The 23,576-nt window shown below is 43.1% G+C and overlaps 1 protein-coding gene across 1 annotated transcript in view; it reads left to right on the top strand.

Moving 5' to 3' along the window:
• The window catches only part of CDH23 (cadherin related 23), a 1,745,895-nt gene that overhangs the window by 1,680,864 nt on the left and 41,455 nt on the right, over nucleotides 1-23,576 (top strand). The window contains exons 9-11 of the mRNA XM_077259281.1: nucleotides 5,659-5,870; nucleotides 6,564-6,758; nucleotides 11,528-11,638. Coding sequence (XP_077115396.1) covers nucleotides 5,659-5,870; nucleotides 6,564-6,758; nucleotides 11,528-11,638 — 518 coding nt within the window. The remainder of the gene's footprint in view (nucleotides 1-5,658; nucleotides 5,871-6,563; nucleotides 6,759-11,527; nucleotides 11,639-23,576) is intronic.

The raw sequence follows: 23,576 nt of genomic DNA, 5'->3' as shown, positions 1-23,576 counted from the left end.
GCAGCTCTCACAGCTCTGCACCAATATTGCAATCCTGTCTGCCTGTGAGATGGAAGCTGAGAGGAATCTACAGATGTGCCAGGTATAATCACACACAGCTCTTCAGTGAGATCAGGAGATCAGAGAGCGGCCATTATAAATCACACTGGTAATCCCGCCTTTTATTTAAAACAAGCTCAGGAGGCAGATTCTCATTCAAATCAGTGTCTGGCCAATAGTACTGAACAGCTCATTTGCCTACAATAAAACATGGCATAAAACATTGGATTGCAGATATCAAGGTATCATTTTATTCAGCTTCCTATAACCTGCATGCCAATATAGACGGATTTGGAGGGTTGATCCTTCTGACAGATTCCCTTTAAGAGGTATTAATAAACAAAAAAACAAACATCCATGCACATAGGGTATTAACCAATATACATTTAGAAAGAACTGTGCTGCAGGTGAACAACTCAATCAGTAGAGTTGTGTTGCATACACAACTGAAAATATTTAGCAAGTAGCTGCTGATGCCAGCAGATCTGTATGGAACAATAAAGACCATGAGAAACCAAGAATCACATAATCAATCTACTCAAGGTGCTGCAGCTGAAGTTGTACAGTGGAATAAAAAATATTTAGTCAGCCACCAATTGTGCAAGTTCTCCCACTTAAAACGATGAGAGAGGCCTGTAAATGACATCATAGGTAGACCACAACTGTGAGTGCCAAAATGAGAAAACAACTCCAGAAAATCACCTTGTCTGATTTGGCATGATTCATTTTGCAAATTATGGTGGAAAATAAGTATTTGGTCACCTAAAAACATGCAAGATTTCTGGCTCTCACAGACCTGTAACTTCTTTAAGAAGCTCCTCTGTCCTCCACTCATTACCTGTAGTAATGGCACCTATTTGAACTTGTTATGAGTATAAAAGACACCTGTCCACAACCTCAAACAGTCTGACTCCAAACTCTACTATGGTGAAGACCAAAGAGCTGTCGAAGGACACCAGAAACAAAATTGTAGCCCTGCACCAGGCTGGGAAGACTGAATTTGCAATAGGCAAGCAGCTTGGTGTGATGAAAACAACTGTGAGTGCAATAATAAGAAAATGTAAGACATACAAGACCACTGATAATATCCCTCGATCTGGGGCTCCACGCAAGATCTCACCTTGGGGGGTCAATATGATCACAAGAATGGTGAGCGAAAATCCCAGAACCACACAGGGGGATCTAGTGAATTACCTGCATAGAGCTAAGACCACCGTGACAAAGGCTGCCATCAGTAAAACACTACGCCTCCAGGGACTCCGATCCTGCAGTGCCAGACAGGTCCCCTAGCTTAATCCCTTCATGACCTTGGGATTTTCCATTTTTCCATGTTCGTTTTTCGCTCCCCTCCTTCCCTGAGCCATAACATTTTTACATTTTTACATTTTGAGCGGTCACATGACCGCCACGCGACCAATCACAAGCCGCGACGTCATCTAAGGTCTTTCAAGCGCTCATTCTTAGGAACGGAAGCTGCCGGTTACATCGGTAAGGTCCAGGCTGCGTCGGAGAGGTGAGTATATCAATATTTTTTATTTTTATTCTTTATTTTACATATTAATATCGATCCCGATACCGATTCCCTATATCACAAAAGTATCGGATCTCGGTATCGGAATTCCGATACCGCAAATATCGGCCGATACCCGATACTTGCGGTATCGGAATGCTCAACACTAAACATCATGCTTTGGGGCTTTTTCTCTGAAAAGCGAACATGACGACTGATCCGTGTACATGAAAGAATGAATGGGGCCATGTATTGTGAGACTGTGAGTGCAATCTTCCTTCCATCAGCAACGGCATTGAAGATAAAACGTGGATGGGTCTTTCAGCATGATAATGCACACCACCAGGGCAATGAAGGAGTGGCTTCGTAAGAAGCATATGAAGGTTGTGGAGTGGCCAAACCAGTCTCCAGATCTCAACCCTGTAGAAAACACTTGGAGGGAGTTGAAAGTCCGATTTGCCAAGCGACAGGCCCAAAACATCACTGCTCTAGCGGAGATCTGCATGGAAGAATGGGCAAACATACCATCAACAGTGTGTGCCAACCTTGTGAAGACTTACAGAAAACGTTTGACCTCTGTCATTGCCAACAAAAGATATGTAACAAAATATTGAGATGAACTTTTGTTAATGATGACCAAATACTTATTTTCAACCATAATTTGCAAAATAAATCTTGCCAAATCAAACAAGTGTTAGCACCATTTCGGATCCCTGCTCTGACAGGCATGGTCTTTGGTGTGTCTCTTCACTCACCCATGCTGCAGACAGTTCTTCCCTTCCCCATGCTCTGCATGCTTCCAGCCGGTTCTCTAGCAATGTCCTGAGGGCGCACGCACGTGCGCTCCTGCTCTCTTAAAGGGTCAGCACTTGCTATTTCCTCCCCAGCCAATGACTGTGGAACATTATGTATATATTGCTCCCTCCCCACTGGGGAGGTGCTGAGCAACTTTCCTGTTTACAGTCTATGTTGTGCAAGGTCGCATACCAGTGCAAGTGGTGTTTGCAGCATGCTAGTGCACATCTTGCTTGTAATTCCTGCCTGCTGCATTCTGATGCAAATCCTGCCTACTGCACTCTGACACAAACTGCTGCACTCGGATACGAACTTAGTCAGCCGCACTCTGATGCAAGCTTTGCCTGCTGCTCCATCCAGTCTGTCCTTCTGTGTCCAGCTGCTGCACGACTGTTGGCTTGTCCTGGAGTGGCACCTGGCATTCATCGTGAGCCAATTCTAACCTCACCTTCAGAGGCTCTAGTGAACAGTCAGGTGATCGGCTAGTCACGCCCCTTCAGGCTCTCCGCTGTTCGTGGCACAGTGGTTCCACAAACCACGTCCGTGACAACAAGGTGATTTTCTGGATTTGTTTTGTCATTTTGACTCTCATATTTGCGGTCTGCCTATAATGTCAATTACAGACCTCTCATCTCTTTTAAGTGAGAGAACTTGCGCAATTGGTGGCGGACTAAATACTTTTTTCCCACAGTATAACTGAATAAAAGATCGATTGCAGCCCCTGGTAGTAAGTGGATAAGCTCACCACAATAGCTGCCATACATTATATTAAATGAAAATAACGGTAAAATACACTACATGTTTCAAAGCCGCAAGTGAAGCTTATTGCAACCATTGTGGTGAGCCTGGCCCCTCATTGCCAGCAGATGCAGCCTTTTATACGGCTATACATCTTCAGCAGCAGTGCCTTGAGCAGATTGAGTTTTGCTGTTTGGATTCTTAGTTTATGAGGAAGACAGATTTGGTGGTGTTGTAATTCCCATGACTGTCGCAGTATATTACCCAATATCCTGCACATATGTAAGAATTCATACATTTTGCTTTTTCTTCCTGGCTTATAGAGCAGAGACAAAGAAACCAAGTTAACCAAAAAAAATCAATTTACCTTTAACCCTTATCAACAAAGAAAACTGGGGCAAGCAGTTCAAAGTTTTGGCTGTGGTAGAGTTTCTGTCCGAAGTACATTTCTGCGGATGCTTCTGATTTTTTAAATAGAGAGTCTTCTAAATTCCCTAGGCTAATAATTATTGAATCACAAATAACGCAATCCACAGACAGTGATTGATATCTCAAAACTGCGTCTGAGTAATGTTCTTTCTCATACTCACTTGCGAGCAAAACGAACGAGTGCAATCCGATTAAAAAATTGGATTGCACTCGTACCAATGTTATTCAATAGGTGACATCTCATTTGCAATTTTTTTTTCAGCCGAAATCAGACTCAGAAAAAAAAAAATCGAAGCATGCGAGACTCGCCAATGCAAGTCAATGGGTGCGAGAAAGAAAATGGACAGAATACGGACTATCCCTTTTCCGTCTGTTTTTTACAGATACTTTACCATTCTGTGGCATAGAACACTGTACATGGTTCTGTAAATGATTGCAAAAAAATAGTTGCAGAGAAAAAAAACGCATTGCATATGGATGTAAAACGGATGGTGCGATTAAAAATTGCATTGAACTCGCATGACAATCGCATAGTTTGCATCCAATTTTTTCGGTCCAGATTACGGACCTTTTTTTTTCTCGCAAGTGAGTATGAGCTCTAAAGCAACACTACAAGGCATTGCGGAACATTTCCATCAACTATTGTTTTGCAATGTAAAGGATATATACAATTTCTGAGAAATCATTGTCGTATTTCCTCTATAATTTGCAGAATAAGGAACAAACATAAAAGACTTGTCTGTGTAATCAAAAGTGTTATTTATGAGTCGGCATAAAAGGTTTTAAACCTGTCCCTTACTATTAATAAGTATTTTTTTACCTGGTGTAAATTTCGCTTAGCTCTTGAATCTTGCATTGTTTTTTCTTTTACAAAATGCATGAATACATCGAAAATTCATAGTGACTCCAATCATAAGAATACCATTCCAAAATTATTATTGGATATTCAAAAATGAGTCACTGCAACGCATGAGTTACATAAAAACCAGGGATGGATTTTATAATCCTTTCACTATAGACACATGAAGCATAACCCCAGTAGTCACTTTGCACCACATAAATATTCACTTATTAACTGTAATAAACCTAATAGAATTAGTAAATGTAACGAGAAAATAGAATCAGGAACTTATAAGAAAAGATCCCACAAAACACTATATTACGATAAAATACTACTTGTTGTAAATATCGCAATATAGGCTAATCAAATACACAGAAAAATGTATTAATGTGGATGAACACAAAAATATACCATTTGTCATGGTGGTTCGTGTATTTGGGGAACAAAAGCACTAATCCATGATGTGCGTTTCACCATTTATTACAGCTTCATCAGGAGATTATTTTTCTTTTCTTTTTGTGCCTCTCTTTTTGTGAAATCTCGCCTTCTCATCCATGGACTGTCATAAAGCTAGAAGATTAAATCTATGTCCTGACTCATGATTCATCAAGACAAGCATTTCTCACTCCGGTGTTGAGGAAGGGAACGTACTGGAGTCAGATGCACTGAATTCATTAAGAGGTGTAGGTCTCATAATGAACCAGGCATGTGTGATGAGTGGCATGCATCTCACTTCAGTCATAGACTGGAGTAAAATCTGTGGTGCAGGGAACGCTGCCGCTGGAGCAATGTGAATATGGCATAAGAACACCATAAACTGGAACATATTAGCACAACCTTACATTGTGCAATTTTTCAAAGCTTTTATGACAGAATTCTGATGTAAAAGCTTTGATGAATGTCTGCTATCAACAGCAAAATGTTTAGAATTGAGAGTCCTCAGTGGTTGATACCTTTTAATGGCTAACTGAAAAGATGGTAACAAATTGCAAGCTTTCGAGACTACACAGGTCTCTTCATCAGCTGTCTCTATCAACAGCTGCAGATCACAAATCACAGGTCTCTATCAACAGCTGCAGATTTGTGCCAAAATTTTCACCAGTTTATGACTTTTTGCCTAATAGATGTGCCTAAAAGTTGTTGCCCTTGTCCCTCCTGGTAAATTAAACACCATATCTTCATAATTCGGTGAGAGTGGCATAGAAAGCAAAATATTTTCCCTTAAAATTAGCTAAATATAAATATATCTGAACCAATGACTAACGTATTGTGATAAATGTTATGTAACTGTCTTCCCTTACCACAGATGCCTTCCTTATTGATAAAGACTCTGGTCTGATAACATCAAAAAGACTTCTGCAATCTTTTGAACGATTTAACTTGACAGTCGTAGCAACTGATAAAGGTAGACCTCCATTATGGGGGACCACCATGTTACTAGTGGAAGTGATTGATGTCAATGATAATCGACCTGTGTTCATCCGACCTCCCAATGGAACTATTCTTCACATAAAAGAGGTAACTGACAAGACTATATCTCAATTTTATCATACAAGTCCTGATCCTAACTGGTGGATGAGACTATTGTGATTTCATAGATATAATTGGGATGTGACCTCCAACATCACTGCTGGGACCAAGGCTTATATTTTCTTATGTAACATATCATCATCTATACATCATCTATCTATCAAGTTCTTTCAAAGTAACACTGATCAAGTCGGATGATCGCAATTGAACATTGATGCCTTGATATTTTTGCAGATATAATGTACAGTGATGAGCGAATATACTCGTTGCTCGGGTTTTCCCGAGCACGCTCGGTTGGTCTCGAGTATTTGTAAGTGCTCGGAGATTTAGTTTTCATCGCCTCAGCTGAATGATTTACAGCTGCTAGACAGGCTGAACACGTGGGAATTCCCTAGCAACCAGGCAACCCCCACATGTACTCAGCCTGGCTAGTAGCCGTAAATCATTCAGCTAAGGAGACAAAACCTAAATCTCCGAACACTAACAAATACTCGGAGACCACCCAAGCGTGCTCGGAAAAACTAGAGCAACGAGTACACTCACTCATTACCAATAATGTACTGATTGTTTTAAGAAAACTTGGAAGATATTTTCTTTTTGAGTCCAGATTACTGGAGCTATAAGTGATAATGCATTGCCCTCTACTGGACTAAATACATATTTATGTTGTTTTACTAAAAGGAAATTCCTGTGAAGTCTACTGTGTATGAAGTATATGCCACTGACAATGATGACGGTTTGAATGGGGCAGTGCGCTACAGTCTGCTAAGAACTGGAGCTGGAAACAAGGATTGGGAATATTTTAGTATTGATTCAATTAGTGGACTTATCCAAACAGCACAAAGAATGGATCGGGAAAAGCAAGCCATGTATAATGTGAGTAGCTAAAGAAATTGTATAAATATATAGAGGAAATATTAAAAAATAAACTGTGTATATATGTGTGTATATCTATTTACAATGCTCAGCATAAATGAGTGCAACCCCCTTGAAAAATACAATTTTTAATAAATTTCTCACTGAACACAAGAACAAATCTTTAGTTTTACTCAACTTAGTTAATGCAAAAATCAATACACCGCACATCAAAAACAACTACTGTACATCGAGTATTTTGCATGATCTCTATGATTTTTAGGGTTTGCTCACACTGGCGTATAACATGGCCAAGTGTTACCTGATGTTTTATTGGATAGCACTTGGCAGTGGGGCAGGGCAGATTTGCGGGGTTTTTTTCTCATGCCGATTTGGCATGAGAAAACAATCTAAGTCTATGGCTGACGTCTTTTAAAGAGTGGTGATATTTTTAATCTTATGTTCATGTTATGGGTTAAAAAAATGTTGTATGAAACTCAATTTCGTCAAAATTTTGGAAATTGTTCTTGTATTTTATTAGATTTTGATTAAAATCATACTTTTCAAAAGGGGTGTACTCATTTATGCTGAGCACTGTAGATCTAACTCTGCTGTACGTGCATCTTACTTGTCCTTGAGGGGAAGAATGTATTTTGCCTACATATGAAAATTCTGCTCAGAGTTTGCTAGTTTCAGTTCTTTTTTTAAGCAAAAAAAATCACAAATTCACTTATAAACTTGATTTAGTGGGTCGAAAAATAGGAAAAAGATAAAAGTGAAACCGGGATGTGACGACTATATCGGGTGGTTACAGTTACACCTTAGCTTTGGGGACACCAGTGTTATAAGTTGTGGAGGCTGAAATGTTACTTTTCTTTTTAATATATTTATTTTATCAATTTTCAGCTCAACATTTTTAAACCTTTTCAGTTGAGGCTAATCTTTTTTTCCATTTAAAAGACGCACCCAGGTGATATTTAACATTTTTTTGGTAAATTGTGAAAATGTTTACATATCCAGTATTTTGGGAAGTCACACACTTTGAATATGCAAGGTATTTTAGGCATTGTTCTCCATATACGTCTTGCTAGATTTTGATAATAACATACTTACCCCACAGTTGATCAGACTGTGGTCAATAGAAGTGCCACATAAATGTAAAATCAATACAAATCTTTAGTGAAAATATTAAAATACATATATCTACAAAGACAAACACTAGATAAGGTGCCTCAAACAAGCTACATGAAAATGAAGTCAGCTAGAGCTAGACAAATAATCAGTACACAAGAGATAATTAATACAAATATTGCACATATAGTGGTATAAGAGGAAATGGAAATAAAATTCCTAGCCAAAATGCCCTTAAATACAATTACAATTCAAAATTACTGTTATATACAATTAGGGCAAAAGGAGTTAGAGGTTGGACCAAAGCAGGTTATGAATAGGTGCATATAATTACATGCAATCCTCGCAATGGAAAAAAAAATAAGCCTGACATGCGGCCCACACCAATACACCTATGGGCCGCATGTCCCATAGGTGGCACGCTGACCCTAATAGCACACGCGAAACGTGGGTCGGGGCTATCAGGGTCAGCGTGCCACCGGGCAGAGCATTTTTTTTAGAGCGGCATCGACACAGGTAATATGTACAAGGTGGAGGGTGGTTGAAAGTCCAATGCCTTTGTGTTCATAAGTATGTGTACTATTGAGGACGTCTGAGCCCATAAGTGTATTGGTGTGGGCCGCATGTCAGGCTTATTTTTATTTATATTTTTTTCCGTTGCGAGAATTGCATGTAATTATATGCATAACATGCTTCGGTCCAACCTCTTACTCCTTTTGCCCTAATCTACTATATAATTGTCTAAGGGGCACTTCCGTCTGTTTCTCTGTCTGTCCCTTTGTCTGTCTGTCTTTCACGGAAATCCCAGGTCACTGATTGGTCGCGGCAAAATGGCCACGACCAATCAGCGACGGGCACAGTCCGGCGGCAAAATGGCCGCTCCCTACTTCCCTGCAGTCAGTGCCTGCTCCATACTCCCCTCCAGTCAGCGCTCACACAGGGTTAATGGCAGTGTTAACGGATCGCGTTATGCCGCGGTGTAACGCACTCCGTTAACACCGCTATAAACTCTGTGTGACCTACTTTTTATTATTGATGCTGCCTATGCAGCATCAATAGTAAAAAGATCTAATGTTAAAAATAATAAAAAAATAAAAAATCATTATATACTCACCCTCCTTCGGCCCCCCCGGACCCAACCCAGGCCTTTCCCGCTCCTCGTGACGCTCCGGTGACCGGTCCTTGCATTGTGGTCTCGCGCGAGATGATGACATAGCGGTCTCTTGGGACCGGAGCGTCGCGAGGAGCATCAGTAAACGCCTCGCCTGGATCCGGAGGCCTACGGAGGATGAGTATATAACTATTTTTTATTTTAATTCTTTTTTTAACAGGGATATGGTGCCCACATTGCTATATACTACGTGGGCTGTGTTAGATACTGCGTGGGCTGTGTTATATACTACATCTCTGTGCTATATACTATGTGGCTGTGCTATATACTACGTGGCTGTGGTATATATTACATGGCTGGGCAATATACTACATCGCTGTGCTCTATACTACATGGCCTGTGTTATATACTGCATGGGCAGTGTTATATACTATGTCTCTGTGCTATATACTACGTGGCTGTGCAATATATTACGTGGCTGTGCAATATACTACGTGGCTGTGCAATATATTACGTAGCTGGGCAATATACTATGTGGCTGTGCAATATATTACGTGGCTGGGCAATATACTATGTGTCTGTGCTATATACTACATGTCTGTGCTATATACTACGTGGCTGTGCAATATACTACGTGGCTGGGCAATATACTACGTGTCCGTTCTATTAACAAAGTGGGCTGTGCTGTATACTATGTGGCTGGGCAATATACTACATGGCTGTGTTATATACTACGTGGCTGTGCTATATACTAGATGGGCTGTGTTATATACTACGTGGGCTGTGTTATACGCTACTTGGCTGTGCTATATTTGTCTGCTGTGCTATACTTGTCTGCTGTATCTGTGCATCATGAATCGTGGTATGTGTTAAAGAGGAGGGCCCACTGAGACTTTCACCCAGGGCCCTCAAAAACCTGGAGCAGGCCCTGGCTTCATTGATTGTTCGCGGCCGGGTGTGACCAATCAGCGACAGGCGCAGTCCGCCCGCAAATTGGTGTGGAATTTGAACCACGCTTCGCTAATTGGTGACGGCCGGCCGAATCCTGTGTATAAATTGCATTATTCTGAAAACTTCATAAATAAACTACATACATATTCTAGAATACCCGATGCGTTAGAATCGGGCCACCATCTAGTTGTATATAACAGTAATTTTGAATTGTAATTGTATTTAAGGGCGTTTTGGCTAGGAATTTTATTTCCATTTCCTCTTATACCACTATATGTGCAATATTTGTATTAATTATCTCTTGTGTACTGATTATTTGTCTATCTCTAGCTGACTTCATTTTCATGTAGCTTGTTTGAGGCACCTGATCTTTGTATATATATGCATTTTAATATTTTCAATAAAGATTTTTATTGATTTTACATTTGTGGCACTTCTTTTGACCACAGTCTGATCAACTGTGGGATAAGTATGTTATAGTTACACATGAAGTGTTGCCCACTCCCGTGTTCGGAATATGGGCTTGGGTATTATGCTTACTAGAGTCTGATAATGGCCGGAAAGCCGTCATTACAAAATGATACAAAAGTGAAAAAAAAAACATTCCACTACACAGTGGAAAAAATAGAATAAAAAGCCTTACATTTGAGATTTTTTTTAAATAACTCTGTATGAAAGAATCTTAAAACCGGATCAGTTACCAGATTTCACAATGCAAACTGCATACATTACTATACAGATCTATTTTGCATATTTTCTTTGGAAATTCAAGCCACAATGGCTGTCATCCTTATTGACAGCTCCTCAGTGTACCTCCTCCCTGCAGCTACTGAGATCTTACACTGCTCAGTACAAACTGCAGCTATCAGCCAGTCTGAGAGAGTGGTGGAGACAGAGTAGCTGCCAGTTAGGTCACATTCACATGATCAGTATTTGGTCAGTATTTTTCATTAGTATTTGTAAGCCAAAACCAGAAGTGGAACAGTCAGAGGACAAATATAACAGAAACACGTCACCACTTCTGGATTTTTCACCACTCCTGATTTTGGCTTACAAATACTGAGGAAAAATACTGACCAAATAATGAACGTGTGAATGTGGCCTCAAGCTGGTTGGGTGGAGACATAATACACTTTGACTCAGGATGCGGATGAACGAGCAAACCGCTCATTCGTTGTGTGAAATTATCTCGTGTGCTGCACAGACATTAACTTTCTTGGCAGAGTATCATCCTGTGTAAAAAGAACTTTTGTTGCTGAAAACAATAGCAGCCTTTGTTGTACATTACTCACTAATAATCATCTTCTTTTTGGTTCTAGGGCCATATTGCAAGATTCCCATGGCCTGTAATAAAACTTAAAGAGGGCATTCCCATCTGATACATTTACACAATATATGAATATATACCGTATATCTGACAACACTTATTCAGACAATGGGGTTCATTGATCCAATATTTAGCACTCCAGAGAAAAGGGGTATAGTAGTCACACATATGCAAGACTACATTTTCTAATACTTAACAATAATCTTTTTTTTTTACCTATTTTATATCCATTGATTCTTGTTTTTTAATTAATAATCGCTTGTTCTTTAGCTCATTATCGTTGCCTGTGATCTTGGGCAGCCAGTGTCTTATGAAACGATGCTACCTCTTCAGGTTGAACTAGATGATATCGATGACAATGAGCCCATCTTTGTCCGGCTGGTGAGTGAATTATTTGTTTGGACAACTGCATGTAATATATAACATAGGGGAATAACTGTATTTATCCTTATGATAATTTGTGAGGGCACGAAAGTGTTTTTACCACATTGGATGAATGTTGGCCAAACCCACTGATTTTGTCTACACCAGGCAGCCATCAAATGTCCAAGCTGTCCACTGGGTTGCCGGCTTTCATCATGCTCAATCCTTTTACTTACCAGAACTAAGCCAAAGTGAGAAATTAAAGCATCAGCCTACTCCATTCTCCCCATTCAGAGCATGCACTGCTCTTTTTCAGTGAAAATTGAGTATTTTATAACTTTCCATGCAATATAAGTTGGTCAAAGTGCTTTTAACCCCTTAATGACCGCCGATACGCCTTTTAACGGCGGCAGTTAAGGCGCTGTGAAAAAAGTGAATAGCGCCCCCCAGAGTCGGATTTTCTCTGGGGTCTCGGTTGCCGGGGGTAGCCGAGACCCCAGAGAACATGATTCGGGGGTTTTTTACCGACCCCGGTTTGCGATCCCCGGTAATTAACCGTTTACCGATGGTCGCAAAAAAAAAAAAACGTGATTTCCCATTTAATTTCTCTGTCCTCCGATGTGATCGCACATCAGAGGACAGAGAAATAAGGGGGATTTGGGGACCCTGTTATACTTACCGGTGTCCCTGGGTCCTCCTGTGTCCCCTCCTGGTCGCTGGCTTCTTCATCTGGTAATAAAATGGCGGGTGCATGTGCAGTGCACCTGCCATGATCTGCCGGCCGGCAGCTAGAGGAGTTGGGCTAAAGCTAGGGTTAGGGTTGGGGCCAAAGTTAGGGTTAGGGCTAAAGTTAGGGTTAGGGCTAGGGCTGGGGCTAAAGTTAGGGCTAGGGTTGCGGCTAAAGTTAGGGTTAGAGTTCGGATTAGGGTAAGGCCTCTTTCACATTTCCGTCAGTACGGGGCCGTCTCAATCCGTTGGCCTGACGTACCGACGGACGTTGTGCAAAATTGTGCACAACGTGGGCAGCGGACGCAGTTTTCCGACGCATCCACTGCCCATTTTGAAGTGCGGGGAGGAGGGGGCGGAGATCTGGCCACGCATGCGCGGTCGGAAATGGCAGATCCGACGGACAAAAAAACGTTCCCTTGAATGTTTTTTCGTCACAACGGTCCACCAAAACACGACGCATCCGTTGAACAATGGATGCGACGTGTGGCCATCCGTCGCAATCCGTCGTCAATAAAAGTCTATGGCAAAAAAATGCATCCTGCGGGCAAATGCGGGATCCGTTTTTTTACCAAAACGACAGATTGTGACGGATGGCAAAAAACGGAAGTGTGAAAGAGGCCTTAGGGTTTGGATTATGGTTGGTATTAGGGTTAGGGTTGGCATTAGGGTTAGGTTTGGGATTAGGGTTAGGTTTGGGATTAGGGTTAAGGTTAGGGTTGGGATTAGGGTTAGGGGTGCATTGGGATTAGGGTTAGGTTTGAGGTTAGGGTTGAGATTAGGATTAGGGATGTGTTGGATTTAGGGTTTGATTAGGGTTATGGTTAGGGTTGGGATTAGGGTTGTTTTGGGGTTAGGGTTGTGATTATCGTTAGGGTTGTGATTAGGATTGTGGATTGGGTTGGGGTTAGAATTGGGGGGTTTCCACTGTTTAGGTACATCAGGGGGTCTCCAAATGCGACAGCCAATTTTGCGCTCAAAAAGTCAAATGGTGCTCTCTCCCTTCTGAGCTCTGCCATGCGCCCAAACAGTGGTTTACCCCCACATATGGGGCATCAGCGTACTCGGGATAAATTGGACAACAACTTTTGGGGTCCAATTTCTCCTGTTACCCTTGTGAAAATAAAAACTTGGGAGCTAAAAAATCTTTTTTGTGGAAAAAAAAATATTTTCTATTTTCACGATTCTGCATTATAAACTTCTGTGAAGCACTTGGGCATTCAAAGTTCTCACCACACATCTAGATAAGTTCCTTGGGGGTCTAGTTTCCAAAATGGGGTCACTTGTGGGGGGTTTCAACTGTTTAGGTACATCAGGGGCTCTGCAAACGCAACATAATGCCCGCAGTCCATTCTATCAAAGTCTGCATTCCAAAACTGCGCTCCTTCCCTTCCGAGCTCTGCCGTGCGCCCAAACAGTGGTCCCCCCAACACATGGGGTATCAGTATACTCAGGACAAATAGGACAACAACTTTTGGGGTCCAATTTCTCTTGTTACACTTGTGAAAGTAAAAATTTGGGGGTGAAAAAATCATTTTTGTGGAAAAAATATGATTTTTTTTATTTTCATGGCTCTACATTATAAACTTCTGTGAAGCAGTTGTGGGTTCATAGTGCTCACCACACATCTACATAAGCTCTTTGGGGGGTCTAGTTTCCAAAATGGGGTAACTTGTGGGGGGTTTACACTGTTTAAGTACATCAGGAGCTCTGCAAATGCAACATGACGCCCACAGACCATCCCATCAAAGTCTGCATTCCAAGCGGCGCTCCTTCCCTTCCGAGCCCCGATGTGTGCCCAAACAGTAAAGAAATGAAAACACACCGGCGCTCCCAGAAGGATAAACTAGAAAGCTGCAGGTGCCTAGACAGCTACGGTGCTGACTCTGTCAAGTGACCAAAGAGAATAATAAATAAGGACACCGCGCTAACTAGATCAAGTAGTACAGAGGAATAAAAAGTGAACGTCTAACTAAACAAGACGTGCACCACAATAGGAGTATAAACAATATAGGCAATATAGGCAACCAGTAACCAATGAAAGAAAGAACAGAGCAGGTGCCTATTAAAGCCGAGATTTCACATAAAGTGCGTGGCAAGTAAAAATAAAAAAGCACACTTACTGAATGATAGTAAAACTGCTTGTGAAGGTGCTAGCGTGCTCCCAGTGAAGGCTGTCGCCGTCTTAAAGACACTAGCCATGTGCTACAATTACTCGAGGGCATACGCTGGGAGAGTGGTTTTATTCTTGGGACACTCGACATTAAATCACTCTATACAGTGATAAATCACTCTAAAGGTTGTGAAGCGGCGGAATATTATTTGGACAAGTTGAATATAATATAAATAAAGGTTATTTGTTTTTATATGCATTTAATAGGGGTCACTTTAGCCAGGATAAATCCTGTTTTTATTTTGCACATCGCATATCTAAGTTCTTAATCATTACCCCCTTTTCACTCAGCTAGTGGCCCATTTGTGCTGCTTTGCTCCAAATGCCGGCACATCGTGTGAGTATATGGGGCTTTATAAGGAGTAAGATACCGCCAGCACCTCTAGCCCTGACGAAGAAGGTCCGGAGACCTTCGAAACGCGTAGGCAATTGTGGTCCTGTGCGGCATCCGTCCTTTGCCTTTTGTTTTGGTGACGTCACCCAAATCACGCCCCCTCCTTTCACCGCTCTGTGTAGCGGCTTTTTTCCGGCCCACGTGTGCCGGTCAGCGGCGCTCCTGTCATGCGCGGCGGGCATACACTCACCAGGGAGGACGCTCCCCATACCATCAGGTGTTTGTACCGCCCCACGCTGCCACTTTGGACATTATAATACTATCTATTTGGGCCGCTGGTGATTCATACCCATCTGGACGGCGACAGCCTTCACTGGGAGCACGCTAGCACCTTCACAAGCAGTTTTACTATCATTCAGTAAGTGTGCTTTTTTTATTTTTACTTGCCACGCACTTTATGTGAAATCTCGGCTTTAATAGGCACCTGCTCTGTTCTTTCTTTCATTGGTTACTGGTTGCCTATATTGCCTATATTGTTTATACTCCTATTGTGGTGCACGTCTTGTTTAGTTAGACGTTCACTTTTTATTCCTCTGTACTACTTGATCTAGTTAGCGCGGTGTCCTTATTTATTATTCTCTGTGCCCAAACAGTGCCCCCCCCCCACATATGGGGTATCAGCATACTCTGGAAAAACTGGTCAACAAATTTTGGGGTCCAATGTCTCCTGTTACCCTTGAGAAAATAAAAAATTGCAGGCTAAAAAATAATTTTTGAGTAAAAAAAAAGGATTTTTTATTTTCACGGCTCTACTTTATACATTTCTGTGAAGCACTTGGGGGTTCAAAGTGCTCAGCACACATCTAGATAAGTTCCTTAATAGGTCTAGTTTCCAAAATGGTGTCACTTGTTTAGCGTTTCCACTTTTTAGGCACATCAGGGGCTCTCTAAACATGACATGGCATCTGATCTCAATTCCAGCCAATTCTGCATTGAAAAAGTCAAACGGCGCTTCTTCTCTTCCAAGCTCTGCTGTGCGCCCAAACAGTGGTTTACCCCCACATATGGGGTATCGGCGTATTCAGGAGAAATTGCACAACAAAATTTATGGTTAAATTTCTGTTTTTACACTTGCAAAAATAAAAAAAATGGTTCTGAATAAAAGGTTTGCAAAAAAAAGTAAAATGTTAATTTTTTCCTTCCACATTGTTTCAGTTCCTGTGAAGCACATAAAGGGTTAATAAACTTCTTGAATGTGGTTTTGCGCACCTTGAGGGGTGCAGTTTTTAGAATGGTGTCTCACTTGGTTATTTTCTATCATATAGACCCCTCAAAATGACTTCAAATGTGATGTGGTCCCTAAAAAAAAAATGGTGTTGTAAAAATGAGAAATTGCTGGTCAACTTTTAACCCTTATAACTCCCTAACAAAAAAAAATTTGTTTCCAAAATTGTGCTGATGTAAAGTAGACATGTGGGAAATGTTATTTATTAACTATTTTTGTGACATATCTCTCTGATTTAAGAGCATAAAAATACAAAGTTTGAAAATTGCAAAATTTTAAAAATTTTCACTATATTTCCGTTTTTTCATAAATAATCGCAAGTAATATGGAAGAAATGTTACCACTAACATGAAGTACAATATGTCATGAAAAAACAGTCTCTGAATCAGCGGGATCTGTTAAAGGGTTCCAGAGTTATAACCTGATAAAGTGACAGTGGTCAGAATTGTAAAAATTGGCTTAGTCATTAAGTACCAAATTGGCTCTGTCACTAAGGGGTTAAATAGCAATTCCATTTAAACTAAACTATTCATAAGATTAATGCCTATAATTTATACAGTGATCTTCGCAGCTACAATCACAGCTGTTTCCAATGCACTCTACATGCAATGATATTTTCTGGTCTGTTGTAAAGGCCCCGTCTCACTAAGCGATTTACCAACGATCACGACCAGCGATACGACCTGGCCGTGATCGTTGGTAAGTCGCTGTGTGGTCGCTGGGGAGCTGTCACACAGACAGCTCTCTCCAGCGACCAACGATCAGGGGAACGACTTCGGCATCGTTGAAACTGTCTTCAACGATGCCGAAGTCCCCCTGCAGCACCCGGGTAACCAGGGTAAACATCGGGTTACTAAGCGCAGGGCCGCGCTTAGTAACCCGATGTTTACCCTGGTTACCAAAAAAAACAAACAGTACATACTCGCCTTTCGGTGTCCAGGTCCCTTGCCGTCTGCTTCCTGCTCTGACTGAGATCCGGCCGTACAGTGAGAAGTGAGAGCAGCAGTGACGTCACCGCTGTGCTCTCACTTCTCACTGTACGGCGGCTCAGTCAGAGTAGGAAGCAGACGGCAAGGGACCTGGACACGGAAAGGCGAGTATGTACTGTTTGTTTTTTTTGGTAACCAGGGTAAACATCGGGTTACTAAGCGCGGCCCTGCGCTTAGTAACCCGCTGTTTACCCTGGTTACCAGTGAAGACATCGCTGGATCGGTGTCACACACACCGATTCAGCGATGTCAGCGGGGCCTCAACGACCAAAAAAAGGTCCAGGCCATTCCGACACGACCAGCGATCTCGCAGCAGGGGCCTGATCGCTGGTACGTGTCACACATAGCGAGATCGCTATGGAGGTCGCTGTTGCGTCACAAAACTTGTGACTCAGCAGCGATCTCGCTAGCGATCTCGCTATGTGAGACGGGGCCTTAACTTGATGACACAATCAACAAACAGTACAACAGACAATGCCAATCTGTGGCACATGTGATTGCCTGTGATTGCCTGAAAGAACGTAAGCACTAAGGTGTCATTTAGTACATCTGAATCTGGGCTGCGGGTAGCTCCTTGAGATGGGTGGGTCTGGCTACCCATATACCTCACCTGTGGGTGTGGTTACAGCCTACATAATGGAGGCTGTTGTTTGGCCCATGGTCTGTGTCTGGGGAGGGAAATGTCCTCCTGTGTGTGTGGCTCCAGAGCAAGCCTGCACGCAAGACATTGACCAGCCTGTGTGCCCACAAGCCTGAGGGAGCAGAACCCGACTAAGGACATGTTTGTGTTGTTTTGCTGGCTCTAAAGGCCGTTTACCTTCTGTTGCTGCTTATGGCTTTATGGAGCAAATAAACCCGCACGGACTTTGTTTTAAGAAAGCACCTCCTGTCTTCCTCCTGCCACACCTGAGTGAGTACGATCCCTACAATTGGTGCTATGCTGAAGGTATCTGACCAGGAGGTACCTGAGAGGAGTACAGCAGGTGATTGCTGTGGATCGGCAGGTCCATAAACTCCAGGCGGCTTGCTGTGGATCAGCGGGTCCATGAACTCGGGAGACTTGCTGAGGATCGGCGGGTCCACAAACTCTGGGCTGCTTGCTGAGGATTGGTGGGTCCACGAAATCTGCAGAGCAGAACCTTGTGGAGCCGTGCAGAGCCATACAGAGAGGTGCAGAGCCATGCAGAGCTGTATTGAGCCATGCAGAGCCGTATAGAGAGGTGCAGAGCCATACAGAACCTTGCAGAACAGCGTGGAGCCTTGCTGTGCAGAGCCTTGCAGAGCAGTGTGGAGCTTCGCTGTGATGAACTGTTCGGGCAGATAGACTGCCATGCCAAAATGGGGTGGTGACCCAAATAGGGATGTTTGCCCAAAAAGGGGTGGAGTCCCAAAAGGGGAAGATGACCCAAACAACGGTGGTTGTCCAAAAGGGGTGGAGCTCAAAAAGAGGGCATTGACCCAAATAGGGGTGACTGTGAGTGCGCCGAAGGACTGTTGCCAGGAAGTGTTCGAACAGCAAGTGTCTGGTATCCAGTATCAGTTGTACATTTTACAAGAATTCACAGAGGTGCTCTGTCGAAGTCAATGGAGAAAGTGTGTTTGGACTTCTAGACTCAGGGAGCCCAGTGACCCTGATGAGCACCACACTCCCTGACTATCTGATCTCCAGAAGGAAGATGGACATCCACTGCATTTATGGTGTCCCTAGGGATTATCCAGTGTCCAGGAGAATCATTGAGACACCCACGATGATTACCAGCCATGACGTCCCTGTAGTCTTCTACTTGCCCTACCCGATTGTAATAGGCCAGGACTTTAAATGGTTTTGGGGCTTGTGGGAGGAAAGGGGAGTGTCTTATTGCTCATAGGGGAGCCAGAATGACCCTAAGGGAGCCCCACCACAGCAGGCAGCTGTAGGTGTTCCTGGTGGTGTGATGCATAAAGGGGAGGAGGTAACGCCCCCTAAGTTTGATGTCCCAGAGTCAGGGGTGACCAGGGAAAAGTGTGCGTCTGACCAACTCGGGGACTTAGAAGAGGTGACCAACAGTGTGACCGTTAAAAATAGGGTAAATCCAGGAAAGGGGTCCAACATCTGTTTAAGGGGGGGACTTATTGTTCCAGGGTGACATGGTGAGTAGCGGTGACTCCCATTCAGACTGTGACGCAAGGGAAAAAGAGGGTGGTAAGATGGACCTGGGTACAGATGGCAAGTCTTCCTCTCGTTGCCGGGGACACGGCAGCTGCAGAAAGGCAGGACAGGCTACACCCTCTGAGAAGAGAGGTGAAGAAAAGACCGGGTGAGGGGCAAGCAAGGTTAATGTCCTTGATAAGAAGGTCACGTTACCACTGAAAAACCCCAGCACAGATGCAGTCGTTGACATGGGGAAAATAAAACTGCCCCAGGGTGGGGGTAGGGATCCAACAGGTAAAATAAAATTACAGTTGGAGAAGAACTCAGAAAAAAAAAATGGAGAGCCTGCAGGAGAAGCTGTCTGAATTAACCGCTGCCTCCCGACAATGCAAGGATCAAATGGACAAATTGACAAAGGAAATGTTCATGTGGAAAGAGCGAGCTGACAGTTTCTGCCAAGCTCCAAAACTTGGAGAAAGAACACGATGAGGTCTGTCAAAAGCTGGCGAACGAGAGGTTGAAGGTTTCGAGTATAGAAGCCGCCAACTCCTCACAGCTGGATCAGGTGCGTCACCTGGAGTCCGAGCTCTTGGTAGCCAAGGCTCAACTCGGAGAGAAGAAAGTGCAGAAGCTGCTTCATACCATCCCCTCCACCAAGGAAAAGCTCTGCTCTGCTTGGCAGGAGGATGCAGAACACGTGTCTCAGCTGGAAATGACCTGCTGCAACAATGAGCAGGAGTGCCAGAACCTCGCCAAAGAGTTTTCTCATGAGAAGCAAAAAGTGGCAGGTTTACAAGCTGATTTAAAGCATCTCAAAAAACAAAGTGAACAAGCCCTCCGGGAACTGTCCTCACACGTGGAGGAGAAGAACGCATGTATCAGAGAGGCCCATGAGAAGCATCAGCAGGAGCTTCTCCGGAGAGAGGACGAGTGGCGCTGCTTGGCAAGAGAGCAGGATAAAGTTTTCAGAGAGCTCAAGATCAAGCAGGAGGCTAAGCAGGAAGCTAAGGCTCAGCTCCAGAAATACATTGACAGGCGAAAAAAACGAGTTCCCAGCTCTACAAAACAAACTGTCGCACTCTCTCGATCTGGTCGCAATAAAGGAGAGTGAGCTGGAGAGACTGACAAAAGAAGTGGCCTCCAGGGAGGAAGAAATCCAGCAGGGGAAGTGCCATGCACACAGCCTCACAAGGGAAGTCGATGTCTTGAAAAACCGCTCTGACTATCAGGACAAGGAGGTCAAACAAGATGTCCAAAAAGGTGACACTTCGCTTTTCCAGTGCATGGTAGAGGTACCCAAGGACGTGTGAGAAGCTTGTGCCAGTGAGGCTGTGCATGAGGAATTTAGAAAGGTGGTGGAAGCGTATAGTGTAAATTGGGCTCCAGACTCCAAGCACTTAGTTACGCTGTCGACTAGGGAAGTCACAGTAAAGCGGGTGGCTATCCTGAGTGACATGCACCTACGCGGTCTTTGCACAAAACAGATGTTCTTGTTAAAGAATAAAGAAGCCGCTCGACATCTGGAGCATGCAAGGAAGGCTCAATGTCAGCCGGAGCTGGTGGAAGACATCGTGCAAGTGCCCGGAAACCTAGTGGGAGACTGGGAAAAGTAATACAAGAAATTGTGAATAAGTCTGGTGTGGTGAGGGTGAGGATCCCAGCTGATGCCGAAGCCCAGGTAGCTGGTGCAGGTGGAATGGTTCTATTCTTCGTGGTCAATTCAAGGGAGAGCCTTAAAAATATTCAAATACTCCTGGAATATCGTATGGCATACCTAAGGGTGTTAGAGAAGCTAAGATTTGAGAGGGTGCAGATCAATAAACAGCTGCAGGTAATGCGAAGAAGATGGTGGACACTTTCAACCCGTGATCTGGAGAGACAAAGGGGTCCCCTAAAGGATGGAAGAGTTAGAAGTAGTGTCTCTTCTGTTAGCTCAATGCTGAGTGGCCTAGGTGGGAGACATTGTGGCAGATGTAGTGACAGAGTCAGAACAGACAGAAGGTATGGGGCCAAGGAAATCACAACACCGTACTGATCGTCGGGGATGGGGGTGGTATGACAAAGAGGCAACCCTATCAGAGGTGACGGAGTCAGATAACATACTGATCCAAAAGGGCTCAGTGACAGGGCCAGATTTTGACAGTCGAGTTTATTTCCAAAGGCTACCAAAAAGGGTCTCTGGTCGGGTAAGAGAAGGTGCCCAGCCCCACGACTTTAGGCAGAGGGGGAGGTATGTAATCAATGGGTGGCATTTGTCACAAGGATTGCTGCTCCCTGTGATGTAACCCGGAGTATTTTTCTTTAGTGCACATAAGCACTAAGGTGTCGTTTAGTGCATCTGGGTCCATGTTGCGGGTAGCTATGAGAGATGGGCGGGTCTGGCTACCACATACCTCACCTGTGGGTATGGTTACAGCATACATAATGGAGGCTGTTGTTTGGCACATAATCTGTGTCTGGGGAGGGAAATGCCCTCCTGTGTGTGTGGCTCCAGAGCAAGCCTGCATGCTGGACATTGACCAGCTTGTGTTCCCACAGGCCTGAGGGAGCAGAACCCAACTAAGGACATTTTTGTGTTGTTCTGCTGGCTCTAAAGGCCGTTTACCTTCTGTTGCTTCTTGTGGGTTTATGTGCAAATAAACCTGCACGGACTTTGTTTTAAGAAACTCTCCTCCTGTCTTCCTCCTGCAGCACCTGAATGGGTACAATCCCTACCAATATATATATATATCTATATATACACTCACCGGCCACTTTATTAGGTACACCATGCTAGTAACGGGTTGGACCCCCTTTTTCCTTCAGAACTGCCTCAATTCTTCGTGGCATAGATTCAACAAGGTGCTGGAAGCATTCCTCAGAGATTTTGGTCCATATTGACATGATGGCATCACACAGTTGCCGCAGATTTGTCGGCTGCACATCCCAAAGATGCTCCATACAAGGCAGGATGGATCCATGCTTTCATGTTGTTTACGCCAAATTCTGACCCTACCATCCGAATGTCGCAGCAGAAATCGAGACTCATCAGACCAAGCAACGTTTTTCCAATCTTCTACTGTCCAATTTCGATGAGCTTGTACAAATTGTAGCCTCAGTTTCCTGTTCTTAGCTGAAAGGAGTGGTACCCGGTGTGGTCTTCTGCTGCTGTAGCCCATCTGCCTCAAAGTTCGACGCACTGTGCGTTCAGAGATGCTCTTAGGCCTACCTTGGTTGTAACGGGTGGCGATTTGAGTCACTGTTGCCTTTCTATCAGCTCGAACCAGTCTGCCCATTCTCCTCTGACCTCTGGCATCAACAAGGCATTTCCGCCCACAGAACTGCCGCTCACTGGATTTTTTTCTTTTTCGGACCATTCTCTGTAAACCCTAGAGATGGTGGTGCGTGAAAATCCCAGTAGATCAGCAGTTTCTGAAATACTCAGACCAGCCCTTCTGGCACCAACAACCATGCCACGTTCAAAGGCACTCAAATCACCTTTCTTCCCCATACTGATGCTCGGTTTGAACTGCAGGAGATTGTCTTGACCATGTCTACATGCCTAAATGCACTGAGTTGCCGCCATGTGATTGGCTATTAGAAATTAAGTGTTAACAAGAAGTTGGACAGGTGTACCTAATAAAGTGGCCGGTGAGTGTATGTATATATATATATATATATATATATATATATATATATATATATATATATACATATATATACATACACTCATTTGTCTGCTTATTTTTATGTAGTCTTACTTTTTTGTGAGAGTTTAAAACTATTCTATAGTTATCTATGGGGTTATCATCTACAGCTCTGGCATTTAAGAGACCACTGAAAAATTTTCAGTTTGTCTGATTTTTTGCTTTATAGGTATATTTTTTAGTAAAATGTAAATTGTTCTTTTTTTCTATAAACTACTGACAACATGTCTCCGAAGATGCAAGCAATACGTTTTATATTTATTTTCTGAAAACGAGAAATGGTGAAATTATATCTAAAAAAAATGCATTGGAGACCTCAAATAATGCAAAAAAAAAACAAACAAAAAAACAAGCTCATAATCATTTAGAAAGAACAATACTAATGTTTTAACTCAGGAAGGGTTCAGAAGTCAATATTTTGTGGTATAACCATGATTTTTAATCACAGCTTTCATGCGTCTTGGCATGCTTTTGGGTGACCTTATGCCACTCCTTGTACAAAAATTTAAGCAGTTCTTTGTTTGATGGCTTGTGACTATCCATCTCCCTCTTGATTACATTCCAGAGGTTTTCAATGGGGTTCAGGTCTGGAGATTGGGCTGGCCATGACAGGAATTTGATGTGGGTGTCCT

This window comes from Ranitomeya variabilis, chromosome 4 (assembly GCF_051348905.1).
Source record: "Ranitomeya variabilis isolate aRanVar5 chromosome 4, aRanVar5.hap1, whole genome shotgun sequence".
Lineage (NCBI taxonomy): Eukaryota > Metazoa > Chordata > Amphibia > Anura > Dendrobatidae > Ranitomeya > Ranitomeya variabilis.
Note: the sequence above shows the minus strand (reverse complement) of the source record. Positions and strands in the feature narration are given on the sequence as shown.